Source organism: Chroicocephalus ridibundus, chromosome 2 (assembly GCF_963924245.1).
Source record: "Chroicocephalus ridibundus chromosome 2, bChrRid1.1, whole genome shotgun sequence".
NCBI classification, from domain to species: Eukaryota; Metazoa; Chordata; class Aves; order Charadriiformes; family Laridae; genus Chroicocephalus; species Chroicocephalus ridibundus.
In genome coordinates, this window is record NC_086285.1 from 56,317,200 (window position 1) to 56,343,445 (window position 26,246).

Below are 26,246 nucleotides of genomic sequence, written 5' to 3' on the forward strand. Positions count from 1 at the left end.
CACCCTTGTCATAACCTCAACCTTTCAGAAAGTGTGCATTGTCACTGAAACAATTGTTTTCTCATGGTTTCAGGTGCCAAAGAAATCAGTGCACTCCACAAGTTTTATGCCTTCTAGCAGTTCTATTCACTCCAGACAATTGGATCAGCATTGTACAGCCGCTATTCCTGCAGTTTTTCATCATTTGCCTGAGTTTATACAAGGGATAAAACAGAGAGGGCAATTCGTCTCTTAGCCAAAGGAAAAGACTTGGCATTTCTCTCCCATTGAAGCAATGCAAGTGTGACAAAAAGTTGGTGTGATTTGAATAGAGATGCAATTTACTGGGGAAATTCATAAGTAGAATACAGCATTTTCCTTGAACCAATCACATTTACAGTAATTATTTGCATGTTATGATCAATTATTATACAAACAAGGCAGCTCTGCATCAAAAAAATGTAACCAATAAGGTAGAAAATCTTATTGAAGGATATCTGAGTCACGGAGCTACAGGGTCCTGATTTATTGACGATACAAAACCAGTCAGACTTATCACTGATATTAAAATTTCAGTAGACGTATGATTCAGCTACACACTAAAATGTAGAATTTCTTGTCCTTATTGACATAACCTTTTTCTGTTCATGTGGAATTTCGCAGTGTAAAAAGCTCACTGTCAACAGATTGAAGACAATTAGGAATATTTTTTCCTTGCTTCTCTGTTGTATATTCTAAAAACAATAGTGTAGTCTCACATTACACTCTGTTCTGTCGGCATTAATCTTGAGCTGGAATGTGTATATAGCTCGTTTTGATCTCAGCCATACCGTCTTTTTTGCAATGTTAGAGTTTTTATTGAAGTTCCAGAATGAAAATATGGACTACATCTGGGGACAACAAATTTCACTCATTTGAGGAGCAAACCAAGGAAAATGACAGGTGGAGGGGAACTGCATTGGTGTTTAATAAACTGTACCTGCTGCTCTGTTTAGTACGCAACAGTTCAGAGTACAGTTTCTCAGACTGCAAGCTTGGCTTCCCTGGGGACATTCAAAGCATGCCTGGGGAAAGCAGGAGGGGAAAAAATTATTCTTTTGCTTAACCAGTTCCACTTATAATTCAGTACAAGCCAAACTGCTGGCTGTCCATGGAATATTCAGGAAAGGTTTCTTTTTTTGCCAGGATCTGAAATGGTAACGATTCTGCAAGTAGGAAAACTGCCCTGTTGTAACATTTAAATATGAAAGTTCTGTGCTTTGGTAATACAGGGGAAGGAAGAGGCAGGAAACTATTCTCTGCCTTGAAAACACTTGTGTGAGAAGTAATGGCAAAATGGTTATTAAGATTCCTGTGGTGCTCTGATGTGACTGTTAGGCATTTACCCTTGATACATTCATAAATTTCTAGCTCTTTTCCATATTCTTCCATTTTCTTCTGACATTAAATGAGACATTTTGACTCAAAGTGTTGTACAATATTATCATATGTTATTAAAGAAGAGAGAAGTGATTTCACAAAAACAGGGACGTGATTCCTATGTATTACTTACCTTCATCACAAAAGGGTGACAGGGTTTTACTAGTAAATTGCCTTAATATCCTGAGAGAGAGATGTTACAGGAAAACACAGAAATGTATATTTATTACTGTGCCCTGGTAATAATCATCGATCCTAGAGGTTTATTTTAACCCTCTTGTTTAATTTAGGGTCATTATAGTCTCCTGTGATGTGAGCTGCAATATTTAAAACCTCATTAGTGCTATGACCTTGCAGTTAACCTGTTAGCTCACTGTTTCCTTCTCAGTGGTAGATCTGGAAGCAAAGGATTTAAGCACTGGAGGTCACTGTATTATTATTGCAACATGGAGCCAGCAGTACACAACCCCACCACCCCTCGCATGAAGGAAAAATGCAGAGAGACAAGATCAGGACAGAGACAAAGGTTGCACGTGAGCATGAGTATGTCTGTCTTGTTGCTGTTGTAGGCAGTCCTACGAATGCCCTGTTATTCACCATATTCAAGGAAAACAGACTAGAATCTGACCAGGCAGTAGAGCCACATACCTGGAAAACACTACAGACCGGACCATAGGCAGAATACACATTTTGGGAGGGACTTACAGTTTAAGGCTCTTCAGAAACTGTGCAATGTTTGTTGACAATGTATATACCATCCTTATTAAATATTGATGCCTTTCATTCTCGTCACATTTAAATAGCTTATTCTTTCCCATTATGTTTTAGCCTTGTTTACTACAGAGAACAAGTGAACAATGATTTCCGTGTTCTTGAAGTTCATCCAAATACCATTTAATAGCTGTGATTTCTTAAAAGGTTTATATTACTCCCAAAATTAGAGGCAATGAAACATGGTTCTGTCGGTGCATGACAATAAGCATTGTATGATTGGAGAATAACTTACAGTGTAAATAGTACTCTGCCCTAGGCCCTTCACAAGCCTTAGCTCTACTCTGACAGAGACAGCAGTACACAACAATAGAAATTGCCCTAGTGAGAATGTGGTCATCCTGCCCCACAGTAGCCCATACGCAGCACAAGTCCTGGCTATATAATGAACCACCCTTCAAAAAAGCTTGAACTCTTGAGGTGTCTTTGTGCATTATGAGGAAATCCATTGCCTGCTCCTGTCAGTTTGGGTTTGAAGCACTGATGACTTGAAGAGAAGAGTGTGTAATAATGATCTGAATGGGAGCAATGCTTTATCTGAAGGATTATGTACAGTAATAAAGGGGTAAAGGAGCATCCCATGCCAACGTTCATATATTTTACCTTTGGTGATCACTTGTGGCTGATGGCTTAACTAACAGTAAACCTTACTGCTAAGATGAAGCTGACAGAAATCCTTTGTAATGATCTCCTGCAACCCGCTGGTAGTCCTAAGCTCTGCATGACTGTATAATGGCCCCTCTGGAACCTCTCCCCAGTACTCCAGGTGTGCAGGGAATAACTGCTGAGCCAAGCATGTTCATCGCTCAGAGGTACCTTTGCTATAACTGATACCATAAGCCTAAAATTAGCTAGTTTTTACTCTTAGATATGGCAGTGACAAACTTTACAATGGGTCACAAATCAACTACTACTTCGTTTTTCACATTTTCCGGTAACTTTTCTTTATTCTGCAAAAATGCCAGAGCTTTTTTGTAGCCTGTGAAATATTGTTCTTGTGTTTTGATCCTTTGGCATATGTCATTACAAAGCTTCACCACAACACACAGACACTGCTTTATTTAGAACACACATAGGTGTGGAAAACATCCACACCCTGAGGCACTACACTTCACCCTCAAGCACTGCCAGCAACCCTGTCAAGAGCATCAGCATACAATCAACTTGTCTTCAAGTTGCAACTACACTTCATAACCCAACAATGCTGCTCGACGTATACAATATGATTCACGAAATTATCTACCCACAACTACTGAGAGAAAGGGGTGGGAATATGAGCTTTCTTCATTGTTTCTCATGGTTATACGGACTTATCTTAAACAAACATCTGTGTGGAATGATTGACTTTGGTAAATGTAAGACATTTAAATTGAGATAGTGTGAATTTGTGAAACTCACGGTGACCCTGAGCCATGACCGCTGTATCTTTTCCAGAAGAGCAAGAGGCTGAGGGGACAGACTGTAAGATGATAAGTAAAGGGTTAACCCAGGTTTAGTAGTGCCATTATGACCGGTCATGAGGGCTCACGAGTTTCCGTTATTAGAGTGTTTTTCTGTGACTATGCATTTGTGCATGCGAGCTATATTCAGCGTTGTTGCCTGTTTAAAAAAATTGGCAGAGCTAGCTAAATAAGCCTCTACCAGACAGGAGGTGCAAGTGATAAAACTGGGCTAGGAAATCAGCGACCATGGACATGTATAGTAACTGCTGAGGAACAGATATGCACAGTTCTGGCCATTCAGAGGCACCAGTGTTATTTCATCCGGACACACAAGTTTCTACTCGGGTTACTTGGCCCCTCATACCTCAGCACGCAACAGCAGTGAGCGTCTGAGAAGGACCACGAGCAGGAGGACAGGCTGTCTCTCTGCAAAACAGAAGGGACAAGGGGAATGAGAGTGCTGTGGCCGTGTGAGGCCCAGCATGAGATCGTTCATCTCTCAGTACCTGCCGTGTAAGGGCAGGCTCTGCTGTCATCCGCAGCAGTGTCCCTAGCCCAGCTGTGATGAATGTCACCAGCCATCCCTGGGACAGGAGGTGGGGGACGCCTGGCAGCCGCCGGGGGATGAGTGTGGCACCATGGCCAGCCCGGTAAATGAGGAACCAGCCTCTCCAGACGAGGAGCAAACGTGCTCCCTCTCAGGAACCCCCAGAAGCACTCGGTACACGAGGGCATTTACTGTAGGTAACAGGAGGTAGCAATTTGGAGAAACACACAACTTGCATTCAAGGTTGGTGTATAGTATGTTTATGAAGATTAACCAACTTATGCTCATCAGCCAAATGCAGCATGCACCGAGACGAACACTTTATCCTGCTGTATTTATGTCAAAAGCATATTAGTGTTTTCTCTAATAGGAGCAAGCAATGAAACACTTGACTCCTGCTGGCACCTTTCATATTAAAAAGCACTTATTATTGTAATGCCTAAATCTTGTAGAGGACAGCTTAAGGGCGCGCCTGACACACAAGGACCTTGAGGATTCAGCAGCCAACAAGGCAGATTTTTTATTTTTTTTAAAATTCCACAACTTATGACTGAAAAGAGGATGAAACTTCGGTGCCCCGGGAAATACTCTCCCCACCCCCGGCCTGAGGGCACTGTGGAGCCGGGAGAGGGCTTCACAATAGCGGCTTCCTCCCCACCCCTCAGCCGGCAGGAGGGCCCAGCGGACCGCTCACCCCGTCCCGCCTCCTTGACAGGGATGCGAGGCTGCGCCCGCACTCAAGATGGCCGCCCTCCTCCAGTGTCTCAGACGGACTTTGAAGCCAAGGAGCTGCTGGTTAAGATGGCGTCAGCTTACCTACGGCTTCAGCAGAGCTTGCCCTCGGCCAACATGGCTGCCGCTCCCTTAATTGCTTCCGACGGCGGTGAAGCCAGTTTGCCCTCAGTCAAGATGGCGGCCCCCAGCGAGCGGCGTTAGAGCGACGGCTGTGGTGAGGGGACGGGGCGCGGGGCTGCGCTGGCGGCGGGGCCCCGGGCAGCGGCCGGGAGAGGCGAGGCGAGGCTGTGCCTGCCGCCAGGTCGGGGAGAAGGAAGGTTCCCCGCTTGTGGGGAGCTGGGCAGCTGCCGGGCTGAGCGGCCGGCCGTGAAATGGCCGGTCAGGGCCTGGCCGGCGGGGGCCCTGCGGGCTCGGCGGAGGTTGTGGCGGGGAGTGGGGCCGGTGGGGCGCAGCTGTGGCCGGCCGCAGGGAGGGAGCCTGCAGGCTGCGGGACTCCAGCCGGTCGCGTCCCGGGAAAAGCAGCGTGGGCGAGCGCGGGGTGGCTCTTGTGGCCCTCGGGTCCCCGAGAGCCGCTGGTGCCTCTGCAAGAGACAGCATTTGTGGGTTGTAAGAATTTCCACTGATGAAATGAAGGTTTTCTTCCGTGGAAGAGGTGAAATAATCCAATTATGTTTCTTTCCCTCTGCCATAGAACAATCTTCTTCTTTATTCAGAATATAAAGGGGTATTTCTACTCGAGATTTATAAGGTGCTGAAGTATTTGGCGTAACCAGAAAACTGAAAATCAAAGCTGAAAAGTCCTTGCCAGTTATTAGCTCTGCAGGCGACTGCCTATGCGGATAACTCAATGCACCGCATGGAGGCTATATGGGGCTATTTGTCAGCTGCTATCAGAATCAAGCCATAAAGTTGTTTCTGCCTACTGTTCGTGTACTAGCAACACTTAGAAATGCTAATTTGACGTGCATATGCGTGTCACTACCATAAGAAGGGAAGAAACTATAGTGTCTTAAGTTGTCCTTATAAATGACAGAAGTTGCTTTACCATTGATGATCTGACTGTTTTCTCTTGACAGATGCGCCCAGATGGTAAACAGCATCCGTTTTCCATGTGGAAATGAATGTACGGGTTGAATAATCAGCTCCGTACATGACTTCTCTTCAGAACTCACAGGTTTTGCCTATACTGCTAGTCTGACACTTAGCCAGAGGGACTTTTGAAGGTTTTTCAGTATTTTTTTTACCACATAAACAGAGGTCGTAGTCATCGCTGCTGTTATGTCCTGGGTACAAGTTGCAGTCAGCCGATCCAGTGAGGATATATTTGATGAAGAAGCAGATGAGATGTATCTACTACAGAAAGAATGGAACAGCACCATGAAAAAAAGATTGAAGGTATTTCTATAACAATGGTTTAATTGTCTTTTTTAAGCATTTTAGATTTACTGATACATACCTTGATACACATATGGCTGATTTAAAGGGAAAGCTGAGAGTGGCTGCTTAAAAGTTATTGTGGCTTAGGTTCTTCTGAATGCAGCAGGATTTTACATAAACTCCATCCTAGTAGTCTATCAGAGCAAAGTACTTTTTTACTAAAAGTCATTGGCTCCCTCTGTACAACCATGTGTATTTGTGAAAGGCAGTGCTAAATTCTGATGCGAGCTATTTGCTTCGTACTTGTAGGTATGCCATTAGTAAAGGTAGGGCAACACAGCTAAACAGTGCTATTAAAAAAAATACGAGATGTTTGGATTTTTAAGTAGAGTTCTTCATCAGTCAGATTTAAGATGTGTGACTCCGTGTGGAACCACAATTGGACGTTGCGGTCTAGGTAGTTCTTTGGCTTATTTATTCTCACCGTGAAAAACTTATTTTATGAAAGCTTGTTTCTGCAGCCCTTCCCTCCCTGGAATTCCACAGGGAACAAAGAAAGTACATAAACCCAGGTTACTTCAACAGATACAGTGGGGCCAGTAGGGCTCGTCTGTTCACGGGTGAACAGCATTTGGATGAAGAACATGAATGGAAGCTGTTGTGTAGGCTGTTGACGGGGAAGGGTATTACAACAGCGTTGTTGTATTATTCTCCAAGGAAAAGTTTCCTGCATCTGTGTCCCTTGAAAAGACTGGTTTTCTTAAGGGGCTCTTTAGTGTTCTTACACAAATCCCTCTGGTATTTTATGAGTAGGTACTGCAAAATCATAAAATGTTATTGAGGCTAGAGGTTTATGTTGAGCAAAATAAAGAAACATTCTCATTCCTGGCTATTTCTCTAGCAAGGCAACCAGTTTTCTTCTCTCATGAGCAAATAGAAGTTTTCACTCTTACAACTTGCAATTTTGGTGTGAAAAAAGTTAAGAATTATTCTGCATTATATAGTAATGTGATTAGAATATAAAGAAATGAATTTGCATTACAGTCGTTAGCTGTTTCTTCCAGAAAGCAATCTCAGTGTTATGTGTATGTGTGAGACTCTCTTCCCATCACCATCTTTTTTCCCATGTAGCTCTTGAATTGAGTGAAATCAGGCAAGTAGAGTAGCAAGGCTCAATAATTAGGTTTGTAAAGGTACATGGATTATGGCTAGGAGAGTACCTCTGCTAAAAAGGAAGTTTTGCAGCCTATCTGTTTGTAAATGTCTAGAAAACCATATGAGGCTATTCTTATAGGAATTTTTCATATAGGGGTTGGTCATCACAAAAGCAAATGTGCTTTCCTGCAGACTTGTCTTATTTTTTTCATGTTTCTAAAAATACTTTTCTCATTTTCTGACCTTTCTAGGGATCCTTTTGGAAAAGAACTTGATCTTACAAGTCAGTACCTCATAAAGCACTGCAAAAAGCATGTTTTGGTTTGGCAGCATGGGTGTATGTAGCTGGGAGGATGTTCAAACCTATAAGTTGTAATTTAAGAGACTGAATACTTGGTCAAACTTTTTCATTATGACATTGTCATAGATCAAATTTTTCACATTGTGAACAGCTTGTTTCATCACTCCTATTTTAGGAAGGCTATAGGGATGGCATTGAGGCTGGGAAAGAACTCGCACTCCAAGAAGGCTTCAATCAAGGTTATAGACATGGTGCTGAGCTGATGATTAGCTGCGGCCAGGTCAGAGGAACCCTGAAGTAAGTTACAAACTTTTTAAGGCTGTATGCCTGTGGAGGGTGTGTATGGAAGGAGCATGCATGCAGGTTTGGGTTTGTTTTAATTAATACAAAAAAAAAAAAAGTGCATTGTGAATCTTTCCAAAGTGAGCAACCTGAGAATTCTCAGGTCTTGAATACAGTGAATTGCCTACCTGGGTGTAGAGGGATCATTGTTAGAAATCGTCTTTCGGTTGCTCTTTGATAATTAGCTGAATCTACATCTTAAAGTTCAATATTCAGTTCTGCTTGAATTGCCCAGAAACCGCGAATGAAACATATATACATTTATATGGTATAGATATCTTGTCGTGTTGCTATCTCCCTTCAGCAACTGGAATTCTGTGTGGATACGTGTAATCACTTCTTGTTTGCTTTTTTTTGTTTCCTTCTTTTATCAGTGCTCTCTTATCCTGGTGTCATCTTAATGGACATGATTCTGCCTTAAGTAAGATAAATAATCTTCTCGATGTGATTGGAAAGCATGAAGAAGATGTGCTTCAACATCTGAATTCTATCGAACAACAGACACATCTCGGACAAATTTTAGATTCTGTTCAGGACATGGACCTTAATCACACAGCTCCAGCTGGGACAGAGTACAATGAAGTTAAAGCTGAAAAACACAAAGACATTGGCAGCTTTGGTGAAAACATTTGTCGAAATAATGGTGAGGTTGATTCCTTGCAGTGTGGCGAGGCAAAACTCTGCACAGCTCCTGAAAGGTCAACCCTTGCTTGGGTTAAAAAGCAGACTATTTGGCTAGTAGAGCAACTGGGCTTATCACTGGATATACTCCATCATGTCCAGCAACTAGAACATTAGTTTTTCTGTTGTGTGGTATTTAAAATTCTCTCAACTGGATTTGATTCTCAGTTTGTGGACCATGTACAGGCTGATGTATGCTTCATTTTAGGGAAATCTGATTTTGATACTTCCCAGTAGAGGTAATTTCTGTAAATCTTCACCATGCTTTGGCTCTTGGCAAAAAAAAAAAAAAAACCACCAAAAAAACCACCTTCTTGCTTTCAATCTTAAACATAACTTTCACAGAAAGGGGAAATTACTTTTAAAGCTCCACAAAGATTTACTAAGCATGTTTCTGTTCTGTGTCAGAAGCTAGCATTTCACCTTCACTTTCTCTTTGGCAGCAGTTTGGAAATGGAGCAGTTCCCTTAAATCGCCTCTAAATAGGTCCCCTCTAATATCTAAGAAACAAATGCCCAGTGCTATGGACAAGCTATTCTTGTACAATAAGCTGCTGTTGAGAATATGCTATGTCTGTGCAAAACAGAATGGGATTTGCTAGAGTTCTGTGACTCTAGTCACTATATAAAATGCAGGAATTTTTCACCTTTTGTCAAAACCTTCCTCTTATCTTTTGTAACCACTATTCAGTGCACTTTCACAGTTAAAAACTATTTTTTCCTCCTCATACAGTTCTATTTATTTAACTTTTGCTGAAAACACACCATTCTCTTCAAATGCAGGATTACTGACAATTGGATTGTTTTACTGTTAGACCATCTACTCTTACCCTGTTAGACCACACTGAACACGTTTCCAGTCTAATTAACTTCCTTGTGTTATTTTTGTATTTATTTTGCCAGTCCCTCTAGCCTGAACTCTTTCCCTCACTCCTGTAGTGTTTTTCCCAAACTCTTCAAGGAAGGCAGGCTTATTCACCTTCTCTTGGAAACATGTTGTTAGCCACACATGCATATTTCTGACAACTTTGTATTTCTCTGCCAACATTCTGTATTTGACTCCTTTTCCTCTTATTTGCCTTAGCTGTAGCTGCATATTGCTCTGGTCAGGAAGTCTTTCTCTTTGTGAATACCTATCTCTGTTTTACACGAATTAAACTGATTTACAGTAAGTTAGGAATTTGCTTGTTTTAAGTTGCTTGCGACTTTCCTTCATGTCTGAGATAAAGCAGGTCTAGACAGAGACGAACTGAATTCTTGAACAGCCAACTTAACTATACTTAAAAGAAAATGAAATCACAAAAGCGTTTTATAGTTTGAGCCCAGAAAAAAAGCTAAGGTGAAAATGACTTGATTTTCAGAGACTGAGTTTACAACTTTCTTAATAAAGGCTCTATTATCCTGCCACGGAGCTGGTGGACTAAGTTTGGCTGCCATTCAGTACCACTTCTTCATTAGGGGAAAGCAGAACTGCAATTAAGAGTCTCTTATTGAACTTGTTTCTGAAATAGTGGACAAACAGGGCTGTCTACATTAATTACATACGTACAAAATTGTTCAAACAACTTTCTTTTTTTCATTTTATTTAGTGTAATGCTGACATGGATAAACATTACTTTTCTACAAGTGCGTGCCTGTATCACGTATTGTTAGACAAATTTCCTCCATACTGTGCTAGAATGTGGTGCAGACAAAAATAAAGGTTACTAGAGAAGTGTTAGACTTTCCAAATTTGGAAGTTTAAAAATGCAAATTCAAGAGTGTTACTTCTATGTATCTAATAACATGCAAAAAGGAAACTCCATTCACAAATTACTAAGTAGACAGTGAGCTTGCCAAGTTCCCTCCAACTACTTCTGCAAATGCAATCAGCGCCAGGGAAAATATTTCTTTCTTCTTTGATTATGAAACAATAGATTGTGTGTTTCACTTATCTGTCATAATAACTTCTGTACTAGCTGTGGAATTACTTTCCTCCACTGCGCCCAAAGCTTCTGTGCTTACTGTGGGGTTATTTTTTTCTGTGTTACCACCCAGAGTTTCCAGTTTGGCTGCAGAGAGATTTTCTTCTGGGGTGTCTGTAATGCTTGGCTTATCTGTCACTAGCAAATCTTGCTGACCAGCCACAGGAAGACTTTTTTCAAGACTATTAGAATCTGTAATTTGCTCACATGATGGTTCAGGGTTTTTTTTCACGTCTGCTTCCATGTCTTGTGTTTCGCTCTTAGCTTTCACCTTGGCAGCATTCCTGAAAATAGCTCTCATGACAACTGGGACTGACATGCAACTGAAGGAGGAAATGAAACATTAGTCACTACTACAGACTTCATCCATTCTTCAACGCATTTCTTTTTTTTTTAAACTGCGGCTGACACAGGAATGATAGGTGTGACAAACAGCACTGGCACCTCGCATCTTTTTGCCTTGTACAACCTAATAGGCATGACTTTGTAACTACAATATAATGATATGTGATATACCAGAAACATATGTTGACACAATGAAATCAAGTGCTGGGTCTTTGAGCTTAGCAGTGCAAAGGAGCTTTGATAGAAGAAGTAGGAGGGTTTGGTAAAAAAAAAAAAAAAGTCATAAGAGTGCTTTTAATGAAAACCTAAACTAATACTATTGAAATATATTTATTTGTGCTGAGTTTTTATAATTGTAACTTTTGTGTATTGTATAAGACGTGTACAGAGCATACCTTCTCAAAAACACTATCTACACTAGAGGAGTCTTTTTTCCATTCTAACAACACAGTTACCTGGTTCCGGGAATAGTATCTAGTATTCTGTCACTTAACACAGGGCAGGCTAATTAAACAGGTTCAAAATGCAGCCTCTATTGAATTTGCTGTCATCAAATAGATATACTAGCTTATGCCAAATGAATTAGTGCTCTCAGTCCTTTCTCTGGCATATGTTCATATATCACAGCAACTTGTCTCTCCTGTAATTTGTTTCAGAAAACAAGCCAGAGACGGCATTGTAGACATGCCATATACACCTCACTTTCTGAAAAGAAGCACTGATTGATATTAAGTAGATGTGGAAGAAGTCCTTTCCCTGCTGTTCTAAGTTACACCAGTCAGGAAGGAGACTGTTGTCAGGTAGAGTCTTCAGAGAAGCATATTTACAAAAGAAAAAAGCATCTTTAAACTCTCTTCATTCAGAAGCATTTCCCTGCCCCACATGCTTTCTTCTAGAAAGGAACACTATCACTGACTATTAATGTTTAAAAATTTTGAAAGAGATACTTGAGACACTGAAGTAGCTTATTGTCACTATTATATTATAACTTTTTACTAGAGTGAAGTTTTCTGGTTGCTGAATTTATGGCATTGTGAGCGCACATGGTATTTCCATTCAATGGACATCTGAGGTTCATTCCAAATGTTATGAAATAAAATAAAACTACTTACCGCTTCACAGCTCTTGTTATAAAATCGTCACTAGAATTTAGAGTTGGATCTTGAGGATTTAAATGAAAGCGACACTGGACTTCTCTGGAGGTTATAACATCAATTATCACTAAGAAAGAAGAGAATATAAGTATTTCAAAATAAACATTTTTATAAACATTGAAAACTGCCCTCTCATTTTGATACTTCAAGAGAGGTAAGATTGAAGTTGATGGGAAGGGGCTTGCAGCAATGCTCTGGCATAAGACTTGCTTTTTTCTAATATACTTAAATCAGAAATAGTAGAAGTTACAATTTATTAATTAACTGCAGGCCAAGACAGAATAGGACTCGAATATTTACATTTGCTTTCTGTTTTATGCTGAATACAGAACACTTTTTAGTAAGCAGTTTATACACAAGTGCTACTTTGTGTTTTTCATGGGTTGTACACCATTGAGAGTAGCTCTTAGAATGTACTTGCCACTGAGCATGGTGCAAGAGCCTAGGTAGAACCAAGTCCCTTGTCAGCCCAATAAAAAGGACAGTATCAATTATTCCACACGTACCACAGGCTAAATTCTCTTTCACGGGATGAAGGAAAAAGACAGAAAAGCTGGTGTTCTTGTGTGGTACCACTTCAAAGTAAAGCAGTTCTGAATCATCTAGAAATAAAATTACTATTTAGTGATATCCACCTATTGAACCTGGACTCTTTTTGGCTGAATCACATGCCAGAATTTTAAAAATATTGATATAGTAGAATCTAATTGCTTATTACTTCAGCAACTTAGTTTATGCTTTAGAAGTGTCAGGCCTAGGAGATTTTTTTTAAAAATATATTCAGAGTGTAATACTGGAATTAAGGATTTTTTTATCATTTAAAATACTCCAGAAGTATTGACAGCTTTGGCAAGGGAGCAGTAAATCTCTTAACACACAGCTTAGAAGCTGGTTTCTCTCTAATACTCTGCCATTACTTCCAACCACACAACTTACCTTCATGTATATGCTTCTCAGAGACGCAGCTGCTAATAAGACTGTTATATGCCACTTGATGTCGAAGAATCTCTATTACGCCAGGCACACACTTCGGATGGCTAAATGGGATTTTACTGACCAAGGCTCCTGCGAAATCTGATTTTTCTGAGCCCTTGTTTATGAAGTAACAGTGCTTTGGGCAATCTGGAAGAGACTGAACAACAAATATGGTGATATTTCAAGCACTGAAAACAAGAAAGTAAAGCTTGATGTCATCAGGCAACTGCGCAATCTGACAGCAAAAATAATTTTGGAAGACACACTTCTAGCATGTCCGTCATGTCTCTCTGCACTTCAATAGAAATGTAATCCTTATAGGAAGCTAAATGAGATACACTCTCCCTCCCAAATGCGTCCAAATTATGCAAATATACCTAAGGCCAAGTGGTCAGGAGTTCAAGTGCCACCAATTCTTCCAGCGACTCTTAAGACCCCTGTGTGCTATAGAAGTGTAAACAACCATGATTTTCTCTCAGAAGGATATCATAGTAGTGCTGCTTGACAGTTGTACAAGTAGGATAGCAGTTTTGCCTGAAACCTCTTCTGGGCATCATATGTTGTTTCTCTATCCATCACTACTGCTTATTTTGGAGACGCATATTTGGTTAGAATATCTTCCGATGATTCATTCGAAGAGGAGGAGAAGAGGAGATAGTAAGAAAAAATTGCCACCTGTCCATGTTCACAGTGATTCTATGACAAAATTAGAAGTGCAGTATTGCATTGCCTACTTCAGTATGCCAAATGGGGACTGTCACCTTAAAAACAGGGCAGGGCACTTAATTAGCAGGGTCTACATTAAGCTGAAGAACAGAATAAAAGAGCTTTTCCTCGTGTGTTCATGGAGCAAAAGGGTTTCTTCGACATTCCTTTCAAGGTTAGAATTCAATTTAGCAATTTATTTCTAGAAATAAAATCTTTAACCTCAGAAGGGAAACAGTTTCCCAGCAAGTACTCATTTTAGGGAGTCGCTGAAGAGTTACAGAGCCTTTTCTGTGTATCTAATGGAAATGAAAAATTCATCCCATCTTATGGGTTTTATTGAGGAGAGCTTCGCTAAACCTTATTTTAGCATGGTGTAAACTTACTACTACCTTCTGTACCACCACCTCAAAGTCCAAGAACTATGTAGGGAATGGGCTCTGCTAACACTGTTAGTAGAAGAGAAAGAAGTGCCCTCTGCTTTTGTTGCCATGAATTGCAAAATTAATGTTCCCTAGCAAAAAAAAAAAAAAAGTAGATCTTTGAAGCTTGTCTTGTAGTTGCTCTGCACATAAGTCTGGCAGAAAGCATCTTAGCCACCATTTTCTATTCTAAAACTTTTCCTCTACATCTAATGCAGCCTAAATTAAATATTTTTTAATTAAACAGTTATTAAAAGGGAAGCTCTCTACAGTTAAGGAACCATGGCTTTAGATAGTAATTGTTGTAATTCTTTAAACTTTTCTTCCTACCAGCCCCTTTAAAGGGAATCAGTATTCTCAGTGTTATCTAATCAAGAAATCTTTTTTGTTAAAATGGTGTGATAGGCAGCGTGACCTGTAGCATGATAAAGACCTTCAAAAATCTAGGTAAGTACCATCTTGGGACTTGGTCCTCACACCAGCCAGTAAGTTTCCTTCTTTTTAAGGCATTAATGATGAAATTCTGAGCAATTTTTGGAAGAGTAAACATTTGGGTTACACACAAACAAATTGGTATTACTTCAGCAGGCATGCACACAGTGTTTCATTAATGAGGATGAGAAGCTCACTTACTTGAAAGGGTCTAATATTATTTCATAAATAACTTGAACTATTTCCTAAAGAGCATTTAAATACTGTTGGGATTCTGGGAAGTCTGCATTGCTTGCTTATGGGGAAATATAATTCAGTATATATCTTGCAAAAGGGCAAAGTGTGTGTCAAATGCACGCTATACTCACCACAAAGAAACAGGATTTATGTGTAGACAAGTCTTCACTGCATTTTTCTTGAAGGGTAGCCTGAACAATCAGCTCATATAGAGGAGCTAGTTTCAAGCCAGTAATCTGAATTCCTGGAATCAGATGATTTTTCTTATTGGTATTTAGGTTATGACTGTACACGAAAGCTTATATTAAAAACAAAGCCAATGTTTTGAAAAGAAAAAAAAAAAAACACATTAATCTCCTTTCTTATTCCCTTTTTTGTTAATGGGAATTTGAGGTAGAGTATTTAAGAGCTTTGCCTGCAATTGTCATATCTTTTTTAGAACTTTGGTGGTTTGCGCTGGTTGCTAAAATGTTACACTTGGACTGATAGAACAGAACACATTCTGCCCCAGAAACCAGTTTTTCCTCTTAGAACATTAACACAGGGAAGTAAAAAGCAAATGAGCAATGCATAGTCACAGAAGTATTTAGTCTTAGAAACAATTATAACATGCCTGTGAGCCTCTGTATCTCTTCAATACTGCATGAGGACATAGGAATAGGCTGGTGGAACTTCAACACAAAAGCAGCTGGCAAATCCATGCTGAGTTCATCAGTCAGTGGCAAAAAAGCAGCATTGCTGGAAAAAAAAAAAAAACCCACAACAAAAAACAAACAACAAACAAGTCAAAATGAAAGCTTGTTACAGAAATTGACTTATCAAGGACTCTTAGTGCAAGGCCACTATCAGTGGTTTACTACGTTCCATACTTTTTCTGTCTTGAGAAAAGTTTTGCTTTATAAGCACAGCTATAGCCTGTAATGTTTTAAAACAAGGTTAATGTTAAGACTGGCAGAAAGGCAAAGTGAGCCACCAGAAACAGTACACAAGGGTGGTTGCTAGAAATTGTTCTATAGTGATTTATTTCGGAGAACGACTTCAGACTTTCCCTCCAGCCTACCACTGCAGTAGAGAGAAATGAGGTGTCAGTATTCATGGTGGGATGACAAACTATTTTGTATTGTTAAGGTGTAATATCCCTTAATATATGCTTTATTTATTCTGAAACTACACAGGAGTTGCTTGTTGAATAATAGGGAGTTAAATAATATTGTTCCAGTGGGTCCTTCTGGCTTCAAATCTATGAATAAATCCTGAGTTCAATACAACCGACACAGTTAAATATGAACACAATAGCTTTAAAGTCCATTTGGGAAAACTGGAAAAGCCACAGGTTATAGAGTGTGTGGCTGTGGAGCATAATGCCATCAATAAAACAGAGCTTCCTGTTTTAGCAGAGGCTAAATGCAAAGTATCCTGAGGTTAGTGCCAATGGCTTGTAAATCCATTTCTGCATTGAGAAGTGTCCAGAGCCTCACCCGTCCTCTCCAGCTTGAGAATCTACAAACAGTGGAGAAAGAGGAAGTTTGTGCAGCGTATCTGTGCCTTCAACTGCCACAACTGCTTTTGTTCCACATACCTGGGAATCTGAGGGAGAAAGAGAACCACATCATTTTCCTCACGTCAGCATAGATTAATCCTATGCATACAAAACACTCAATGGTGAGGTAAAGGTCAGGGCCAACTGACAGCCACAATGGCTTGGGCAGCAAGGAGAGAGAAGCTTGCACAGACCACACCCAAATGGCCAAAGTTGCCCAATGGTGATGACAGCAATACCTGCTTTTGGGACATGCCATGACATGGATCAAACAACTTCAATTTGGGTCAACAGCCAAGAAATGGGAAAGTAGTATCCTGATGTACGTTATAATTGCATTAAAGTGCATCACATAAATCAATCTGCTAAACTGGAATTTTAAATTTTATTTCTGAGTTTCATTAATGAATTTTGCTTAATGAAACAGGTAGAGCTGAAAAAGTTATCACATTAGTTATTTCTGCTTTTCTAGCTTTACCGGGATTTAGTTCTGCTTCCAAAACTTGATAGGGAGAAATGTAAAATTCAATGTTCATAGGAGTGGCTGAGGAATAAAAAAAAAATAATAAAAAAAAATGGTTACTACACATGTCAATAGAGGTAATATGTCAGGCATCTTGACACAAAGGGGAAAAAAACCCCAAAGAATAGTATAGATCCGCAGAAGGGGATTCCTTATAAGAGTACATCTCTAATTACAGGATGTGTTCAAATCACAGCATTTTCTTAGCATTTAACAGCTAAACCCTCAGTGTATAAAGTCATCAGAAATCTTTGAAAATATTAGATTAAGTTTCTCTGTCTTGCACAATAACCTGTTGTTCAGCCTTAAAAATAGCTGAACTGCTAGCTTTCAGTGACTAGTCAGAAATAGAAGGGAGAATTGTAATACTTCCATAAGGGACATTCAAATCTAGCTGTGCAACAGGATAGCAGTAGAATGCATTAGCAGTATTTTTATGACCTATAACACATTAATGGATGAAGCTCATTTCTGACAATGTGCATCAGCCAAAATACTTAGCAACTGATTGTATTTGCCTTTTAGGCAACATGAGTATTATCTCAGCTACCACCGCTGTCATCTCACGGTTACTCCCAAACTGTGGTTTCCCACATAACCTCAGAATATTGCTGGCTTTCCTTTTAGGCTGCTGCAAAGTCAGTGTCGCAGTAGCTGATAAACAGCCTGGCTTCTTTGTGTTTTCTCCTTCTGTATGTCTGTACGCCATCTGAGAATACGGACACAGTAAGTCCCTACAGCATATTTTATTTATACTAGAATCATGGAATGGTTAGAGTTGGAAGGAATCTTAAAGGTCACCTAGTTCCACCCTGCCCTGCCATGGGCAGGGACACCTCCCACTAGACCAGGTTGCTCAAAGCCCCATCCAGCCTGGCCTTGAACACTTCCAGGGATGGGGCATCCACAACTTCCCTGGGCAACCTGTTCCAGTGTCTCACCTCCCTCACAGTAAAGAATTTATTCCCAATATCTAATCTAAATCTACCCTCGTTCAGTTTAAAACCATTACCTTTCGTCCTATCGCTACACTACTTGATAAAGAGGATAATAGAGGATTTTTACTGTAAACGAGGATTAACTCAGTAGGGTTTTTTAATTACAATTCTTTGAATCCACGAAAAAGGAAAAAAAGAAAATCACCTCCAGTTCTTGGCACCAGGTGTCCTACTTTTCCATGAAGTACTTCAGTAACTCTGTTTACATCCTGTGTTCTAGTTCAAAACACATCTTGATTAGTGTTTTCTGCGTTGCAGTGCTAGCTAGGCTAATGTAAAGGATAATTTGCAGCCTTAATCAAAGGGAGACGATGCTTTCTTGGAAGTAGATGGTGTCTCCATTTGTTATGACTGCTTCCAAAACACCTTCATTCCACTCTTGCATTACTCCTAGGACTTGGGCTTCCAGTTTTAACCCTGTATCTGAACTGTTTCACATTGCAATTTGATGTGCTATTTACCAGAAACGAAGGGGGACAAAAATATTGGGATCTGCTTCATAAGGCAACACTGAACAAAAATAAGCAAGGAGTGTGTTTCAAGTTACAGAAAGCCACACTTGCCAAGAGTACTTAATAGGCAAGATATCAAAAAGATGCTTCAAAAATCCAGAAGGAAAGCATTGCCCTCATCTCTGATTTTCTGAAAAGAATGAAAATCATTCTACAATTACCAGAGTGTTTAGGAAAATCTGTTCCCCACTTATCTGTAATCCCACTCTTTGAAAGGGGAAATGAGAAGAGGAAAGGCAGGAGAAAAAACTAGCATCCACTACTTCTGATCTAAAACCTGAGCACAAAGGGAGATATCCAAACAGCAGGACCCCAAAAGGTATATTTTACTTCTGCCACAGGGAGATCTAAACAGGACTGCCGACTTTCAGATGCACCTAGTTTGCTCCCAGTGGGTGGTCACATGCACACACCCCCAAGCTCTGCAACCAACCAGTTTCTCAGCAAGTCTCTTAGATAAAGCCCAGTTCAGTAGATCATCTTGTTTGGCCTGCCTGGGGTTGGCAAACTGCTGAAAGGCTTCAAGCCTTCCACTGGGAGAAAACTCATTAGCCTTCCACATCCTGCTCTATAATTAGATCAGTTAACTTGTTTTTTAGTGAAATGAAGGGGTGGGGGTGGAGGGAAAGGGAGAAAGAGGTAGAGTTCAAGTTACCTTTCTAGAAGAGACATTGAATAAAGATCTTTTTCAAGGGCCTGTAAGGCAAAGTACCCCTTAGCTTGCATTTCACTGTGAGAGAGAGAAGACAAATGATTATTTTTGTAGGTAAACAAAAGCTAGGCTATGGATTTTAGAAGTTTTTCAAGCAAAACCTAGGTGCAACCTGTTTCCTGGAATTTGATACAGATTTGACAGGTCTTCTAGACTCTTTCCAAAGGCATCATAGTTCTTCATCCTACCAAAAAGAAACAATTGCTGTCACACTACTAAATGAGATGGATAATAAGCCTTTTATATTTAACTTGCTAAAAAAAAGCATCATTTCAGAGTGACATAGGCCCCCTCCTTATCAGATCTGGCAAGTAGCAGTACTGCTTTTAAATTTTCTTAGAAGATACCAGGAAATGTGAATCCTTGGCTCTTTTGCAAAAAAAAAAAAAAAAACCAAAAAAAACCAGTGATGTAATTATAGCTAACACTGGTTAAATATGCACTACTGAAAGCAATAGGTGTGCATGATACACAAATGTGACAGTTTATCAGCTGCAAAGTACTTTTTCTGATGTTCCAATAAAGCTAGTCATGTAGTAACACTTTCCTGATACAATGCACTTGTACATTGTTCTTTTCATCAAAATATCAAGGATTGTATTAATATTGCACCCTGTGAGAGAGACAGATCTTAAATACAATCGATAGATACATCAATCAAAAAAAAGAAGAGGGGACAAGTGGCTTGCATAAGTTTATGAAGTTCTGACTGCTCAAAACCCAGAATTCCTGCAGATTCTGACTGGCTGTGATAGCCTGGAGTTTTACTCGGTCTTACCCACCAGGTATTTATTCACCTGCTTAAGTGGATTTTAAGTGGATTTTACAAGCCTTACTAAACTCTCTAGTGCTGTAATCACACAGAGTGCTGTACTGAAGGCGACATACCTTCCCTTTCCACGCAGATGTGGCTGTAATGTGGACGAGCAGAGACACCAAATAAGCCTGCCTGGACTGTCACGTTGGGACAAATTCTTTCCAAACAAAAAACCTAAGCAGATCGCTCAGCCATTCCATGACCTTTTCCAACTGGACTACTGGGGAAGCAGGTAAAAGGGGGGAAGCAGGCATGGGACCAGCCTATGCATTAGCTGACTGGCTCATCATAATTTTAGTTACTTTGAGACTCACAGGAAAAATTACACATTTAATAAACTGCCTTACAACTGAAAAAAAAAAATACTACACGAAGATGTGTGGAAGGGATACTTGCACTTCATACCAAATCTAACAAAAACAGTAAGGCAGACAAGTAGTACCCAGAGTGCCAATGGTAACTATATGCCATCACTCAGAGCCAAATTCCTAGCAGTTAACATCACTAGGAGTCAAAAAACCTTGCAAAATGCAAGTTAAAGGTTTAAGACATAGCTGTTTACATCCATAAAGCTAATATAACTTCATTTCTGAGGAAAGAGCGAGCTGGAAAAATTGACGGATTACAGGTCCACATAGAAGAGAGATGAAATATGCAAGGTCAATGATTATCCTTTCTCTCAATACCTTCCCTTTCAACTGTTCTGACAGTATTTACATAAGAATCCAATTTCTTAAATATACTCATTATTAGTAAAACCTGGAACCTTGATCATACTGGCTGGCGAATTTCTAAATGGACTTTTAATGTGATGACCTGACCTGGAACAGCAACTCTTCAGACAGAAGAAAATGGTGTAATAAATTTTATATATATATAAAAATAAAAACAAAAATCTATAAATATAAATAAATTTTATATATATATATGTATATATATCGTGCCCTGCTAGTACATGAGAAAATTAAAGTAACATCTCTTCCTACACATTTGCAAAGAAAAACAGGCCTTGTGATATCACCTTGCTTTCATTGCTGTGACAGAATCTTGAAGGACATGTAGTTAAGACATTTGCATAAGGACAATACCAAGACTATCTAGTACACGATGGAAAGAGAAGGGGAAAAGTAGTATCTGATTCAGATCTGTAAATCTGCCAGTTCTGAATTGTCATCATCAGACCATTTCCAAAATTACGGGTCCAAGTAGTTCTGTATTCTTGCAATCAACAGAAATGAGAGCATTCAAAGGTTGTGTTCAGCTGGCAGCTACAGCCAATCTACTGGGGATTACTCTTTCCCCTCGCTCCGTTGAAGGAGATGCAATTTAGCTGTTTTCAATGGAATGACTTGAGAAATAAGTAATGCCTGGCATTATCTTTTCAAAATTATATTTGCTGCAGTCTTAGCCTTGAATTTACAAATTAGAAGCAGGTAATAACAGTTACAACAACCACCGACCTCCAATATGGAGCACTGGAACCAACTTCCCACATAAAATAAAATCCAAAAATGTGTCAGTTCTTCTGTTGTTTTCTAGATTCATGTTATTGTATTATTGTTCCCTAATTCTTGCTTTTTTTCTTTTTTTTTTCTTTAGTTCTTATACTGAAACCATTCTAGCCTTAACTTCTCCATAACATTCAGAGAAACATAAGACTCAGGAATTACTTTCCGTTCAACAAGAAACTCTGCACTGCTTCTTTACCTTAGATGCTGTACCAGGTCATCACAAACCTACAGGAATAAGAGAGAGGAGTTTCGTGTTTCTTGCCATCTTAAAAGCATTTCATTGGTAAAGATAAGATTGTTCCCCATTACTTTTAATTAGCTGAATGGCTAGCTTGAAAAAAAAAAAACCAAAACACCTCCAACCAACAAAACCCAGACTAATGATACAGTAGTTAAAACATAATATTAATATAATAATTAAAAGAACAAAGGCTCTTGGAAGAGGATAAAATTAACAGAAATAGCCTGTTGATAAATTCTTTCCAGAAAAAAAATTGCATCTTTGCCAGTTTTTCTTTTTTTGGCATTTACTGTGCTAAAATTCTCCGGATATTATTATCCTACTAATATCCTAATATTGTCCAGCACTCACTGATCAACAGCCCTGTGCTGGTTAAACAGAACAACTTGAAATTCCTGGCCTGACTGCAACTGGAAAAAAAGGAACTAGATTAACTCCAAATTAATGTAACAATTTGGATACTTACTGATAAAAATCAGAGTTTATGCTCTACCCACCCCCCACCCCCCTGCAACAGCTTGCTGTTATATTTTTGATCTGAAGGATTGTCTGTAACACTGAATGACTGCAGAACATGGTATGTGAACTGCAGAGTGATATTTTGCAATTATTTTAATGAAAAATTTTGCAAGAAAAACATCCCCATTCCTAGGAATGCACATACATACTCCTAAAGAATACAAAAGGAAAACATAACCTCTGGTAACAGCTCCGAGACATCCATTGGGAATATACATTGCCCTACACCTTGGTAGGAAAATATTTTAAGACCCTGTTATTTACTGTATATAATAACATTGAAGCGTGAGAATACAAATATTTATGCTGGGTACTACAAAGTTGTTGGAAGGTGGGCATGTCAGCTGAGTTTAGCTTAATATTTAGCGCTACAGTACTTAATATCTGTAACCAAGTTGTGTGTCTAGGTGAGAGATTCAAATGCCTAAAGTTGTAACTAGTGCCATGCACAGGCTGGCAGGTGTGACAAGACCAAAAGGAAGCCAAAGACTTTCTGACATGGCAGCTGGAGGCCAGGTGGGAGGTGAGAGACAGAGAAAATTAACTTTACCACAGGATCTTCTCCAAGGTGAGCCAACTTTACATCCATCACCTCTCCATCCTTCTCCAGCTGAACTTCTATATAAAACATGCTCGATGTTATGTAGCAGGCAGTCCCACTGGGGCTAACATGAGCATTAAGCCTGTGGAGAGGGAAAAGAGAAAAAAGGAAAAAAAAAAAAAACAAACAGGCTTGTATATCTAAAAATTCTGTCACATGAAGAAAGGAAATGAGTATAGTTTACTTGGTCGTGGGAAGAGACACCAGGGATGCTTCAAAAATAACTCTTCCTTGGCTCAGCTTCTGAAAACTATCTGACCAGGCAGTATATTTGTGCTCTGCTCTTTGCGTTAGCATGTTGGTTTGCTGAAAACTATTTACCTCAGTTTGTAGCTTTGGGACCTAGGCACGCATGCCCTCTCTTCACCCAACAACCTCCTCCAGAAGGGCTAATCAAAATAGGCATTTATGCCCATTCCAAGTAATACACTCCATTAGAATACCAAGTTAAAAAAAATCATTGTTGACAAGCCATCCAGATGGTATTCCTCACTGGACTTGGGGCCATGCTTGCTTATTTGCATTTATTCATAAACAAACTTACCCTTTTTGTTTGGATAAAGATTCCAATCTGTTCATCACAGAAAACAAAGATTTATCTGCAAAAAAACCAGAAATGTTATTTAATCAGGCTGCAATGATCAAGAAGTAGAACCGGTATTATCCTGCTTTACAGGATTAATTTAGGTAATAAGAAAATAGCATCTCTTGCATGGCTTCTTGTTATTAACGACAACTATTACCCTATGATTAACCAGTGCTGTGCTGGGTAGAGCTTATTCTCAGACTTTGAGAATAGCTATAGCCTGAAGGCTTAGCCCAAAAATGAGTCACAAGTCTCTTGTCTTACATCCACCTCTGTGTTTGTACATTTAACCCCTTTGTGCACAACATCACCAATAGAGAAGGATGGGTATTTTCCACAGAATATTAAAAAATACACTTTGAATTATCTGACAGCTCATTACCATGTAACGCCCTCTGTATCTTCTCCATACAAGAGAGCAATGGACCATCTGGAGTATTACTGTCAGGCCGTTGAAGTGGCTTATCCTAGCACAATTGTGAAAACAAGAGACAGAGAAAGACACCTTAAATTACTAGCCAAAGGGGAATATTGCTGCATGTGACACAGAACACCGATGCCCAGTACAACAAAACACTACTTATTTTTTGTCTAACATAGAGGTGACCTATGATTGTAGCTATCTCTAAAGTGGCAGCACTGAATGGATTTGAGAAGACCCTATTGTGCAGTAATTATATATCAGAGGCCTTTGGAGCAGGAAGTGGCTTACCATACCCTTTTCATTGAGCTGAACACAAGCTATGTCAGCTAATTTCATCGTGATACTAGAGATCAACTAAGAAATACCTAGATTTTTATTTTAAGAGGAATCTGCCTAAGTGAAAAGGAGAGATCAGTAAGTGCCACAGGTGTACTTGGTTAGACTCAGGGTGCAAGTTTCAGCTGAAGATATTAACTTAAGTAGCAAGCAGACTCTCACAGCTTCTCCTCTAGCTCTTGTCTGAAAACTTATACTTTGCACTTCAATTCACAAAGAACCTTCACTGCTGAAAAGTTTTCACTATGTTCAAACTCAGGACGTTGTTTTCAGAGTAAGGCTTTAGTTAAGCATTTATAAAATGAAGCATAGAAAGAAATGGGACTTTTTATACTAAGCTCACAGCAGTTGTGCTAATCTGCTTTTTACAGAGATGATTCTTAAATATAATTAGCTACTGGACGGGTGGGAAGCATGTAATGACTTAAGGTATATCACAGCAGGAGAGAGTCTAGATAGCAGGTTTCATGTCAGTTTCTGAAAAACAGTCTTTTCTCCCAGTCCTATGGGCAAGAAATAGTCTTTACATACTATGAATGTACTAATGATAATGAATGGAAAGTAACCTAAAGTATTAGACAATCAGTGCTAACTCATGAAGAGTTAAAATTATGCAAGAAACAACCTCTAAAGTATTAACATAATGCAGGAAACTTTTATTATCCACTGTTGTAAGAAAAATCAGGAGCCAGGCTATAACAGGCGCCAGGTTTTTGGAATTTGGGTTTTTTTTTTTAGTCAAGCAGTTTTTGAACTATCTTGGCAACCTGCTCTTACACTACGTATCCTTCTCTCACCTAATCTGCCATTCTTACCATGCAAACACGAACAAGTTTCAGAGTTTCACTCCATGGTTTTTGTTGGTATTTTAAATGCAAACGTTCCATTAAAGCATTTGTAGAAGTAGCTGTTGCAGCACCTGAAAAACATGTCAAAATATTCTAAATATAACGGCAAGGAAGGAGAATGCAGACAGGAGAAGGAACATGTTCAGGCCATTATCAGTCTCCTTATAAGTATTCTTTCTGGCCTTACACAGAATCCAGAGGCTCAAAGAAAGTTTTTTGCTGAGAAGTGGTACATCCATAATCACTAATTCCATCAGGAATAAACCTGCAGTGAACTTCCTAATACATCAGCCCGAGACAGGAAAACTCCAGACTGATTTATAAGAGGAAACTGAGTCCCTGCAACATGCCACCTACTCTGCTCTGCCCCTTAGCACCAGAAGAAATATTGCAAAGTTCTTGTCTGACGTAGAGGGCACAACTGCCACAGCAGTTTGTCCCCTTTGAGCTAGCACCAATGCAGAGGGGCAGGAGAGGGAGACAGACTAGGAGAGGGACCTCTATGTCCTTTGCGTACACCAAGCATGGATGGTGAGCGGGGGCTGGTAGCATCTTTCTCTTGCCAGGAGGACAAAAGATCAGAAACCACAGTTCCCTATGAAGCAGGCCACCTCAACCAGCTGGAGAAAGGGGAAGCAGTGGACCCCAACCAGCTCTTGCAAGCACCCCTACTGGGGAAAACACTCCCACTAATGTTCCCACTCACCCTTGCTTTGATGCCTACAGAAGGGCCACAGCCCACCCTGTACCTCCATCTCCATCCATACCACAAGAAACCAGGGCTCCTACTTGTAGCACCTGCACCACAGCACCCACAGGTGCTATGCAAGGCAGAAGGCTTGCTCCCTCACAAAACTGGTCCCCAGGGGTTAGTGTTTGAACTTGAGAAGCTTGATAAGCACAGCAACATTACCTCTCGATTCTGTTAATTTTAGAAGGGGTGAGGCACCCTGTCAGTCATGCTCTTCTACATCTAAGTCCTAAGGAGAAGGCATAATGTCTGTCCCCATCTTTTCATGTAGCACTCTCAGGAAAAGACTCAACTTAACTCGGAGACAAAGGCAGGGTGAGGTATGATAGCAACAGTCACTGAGCA

The 26,246-nt window shown here is 39.9% G+C and overlaps 2 protein-coding genes across 5 annotated transcripts; one reads left to right on the forward strand and one right to left on the reverse strand.

Moving 5' to 3' along the window:
- The first annotated feature begins 4,968 nt into the window (after nucleotides 1–4,968).
- On the forward strand, nucleotides 4,969–12,288 carry YAE1 (YAE1 maturation factor of ABCE1). 4 transcript variants are annotated; one of them, XR_010069894.1, is made up of 5 exons: nucleotides 4,969–5,107; nucleotides 5,970–6,288; nucleotides 7,902–8,023; nucleotides 8,443–8,988; nucleotides 10,977–12,288. XR_010069894.1 is itself a non-coding variant. In XM_063325585.1 (4 exons), exons 2-4 carry the CDS (start codon nucleotides 6,172–6,174, stop codon nucleotides 8,864–8,866), a joined length of 663 nt encoding a protein of 220 aa, XP_063181655.1. In that variant the 5' UTR covers nucleotides 4,969–5,107; nucleotides 5,970–6,171; the 3' UTR covers nucleotides 8,867–12,288. The 4 variants fall into 4 exon arrangements, 3 of the variants coding, with proteins under 3 accessions (XP_063181655.1, XP_063181656.1, XP_063181658.1); XM_063325585.1 differs by having other exon boundaries at nucleotides 8,443–12,288; XM_063325586.1 differs by having other exon boundaries at nucleotides 5,051–5,194; nucleotides 8,443–12,288.
- LOC134511513 (mediator of RNA polymerase II transcription subunit 1-like) lies at nucleotides 12,228–25,189 on the reverse strand. The gene is made up of 15 exons (XM_063325584.1): nucleotides 25,118–25,189; nucleotides 23,925–24,009; nucleotides 23,501–23,555; nucleotides 22,906–23,038; nucleotides 21,792–21,820; nucleotides 19,380–19,451; nucleotides 19,211–19,285; nucleotides 18,189–18,259; nucleotides 17,001–17,066; nucleotides 16,461–16,569; nucleotides 15,596–15,720; nucleotides 15,114–15,226; nucleotides 13,148–13,343; nucleotides 12,718–12,813; nucleotides 12,228–12,253 (listed from the first exon to the last, which is right to left on the reverse strand). Exons 1-15 carry the CDS (start codon nucleotides 25,187–25,189, stop codon nucleotides 12,228–12,230), a joined length of 1,323 nt encoding a protein of 440 aa, XP_063181654.1.
- Between the last annotated feature and the right edge of the window lie 1,057 nt (nucleotides 25,190–26,246).

What these genes read in the sequence shown, in the direction of transcription:
- LOC134511513 (XM_063325584.1), bottom strand. Translation starts at nt 25,189, where the DNA reads ATGGAACGTTTGCATTTAAAATACCAACAAAAACCATGGAGTGAAACT. An exon ending in ACCTTGGAGAAGATCCTGTG is followed by an intron (nt 21,821 to 22,905) that starts GTAAAGTTAATT and finishes TTATTCCTGTAG; the next exon opens with GTTTGTGATGACCTGGTACA. An exon ending in GAAAGAGAATTTAGCCTGTG is followed by an intron (nt 12,254 to 12,717) that starts GTACGTGTGGAA and finishes TATAACCTCCAG; the next exon opens with AGAAGTCCAGTGTCGCTTTC.
- YAE1 (XM_063325585.1), top strand. Translation starts at nt 6,172, where the DNA reads ATGTCCTGGGTACAAGTTGCAGTCAGCCGATCCAGTGAGGATATATTT. An exon ending in CCATGAAAAAAAGATTGAAG is followed by an intron (nt 6,289 to 7,901) that starts GTATTTCTATAA and finishes CTCCTATTTTAG; the next exon opens with GAAGGCTATAGGGATGGCAT. An exon ending in CAGGTCAGAGGAACCCTGAA is followed by an intron (nt 8,024 to 8,442) that starts GTAAGTTACAAA and finishes TTCTTTTATCAG; the next exon opens with TGCTCTCTTATCCTGGTGTC.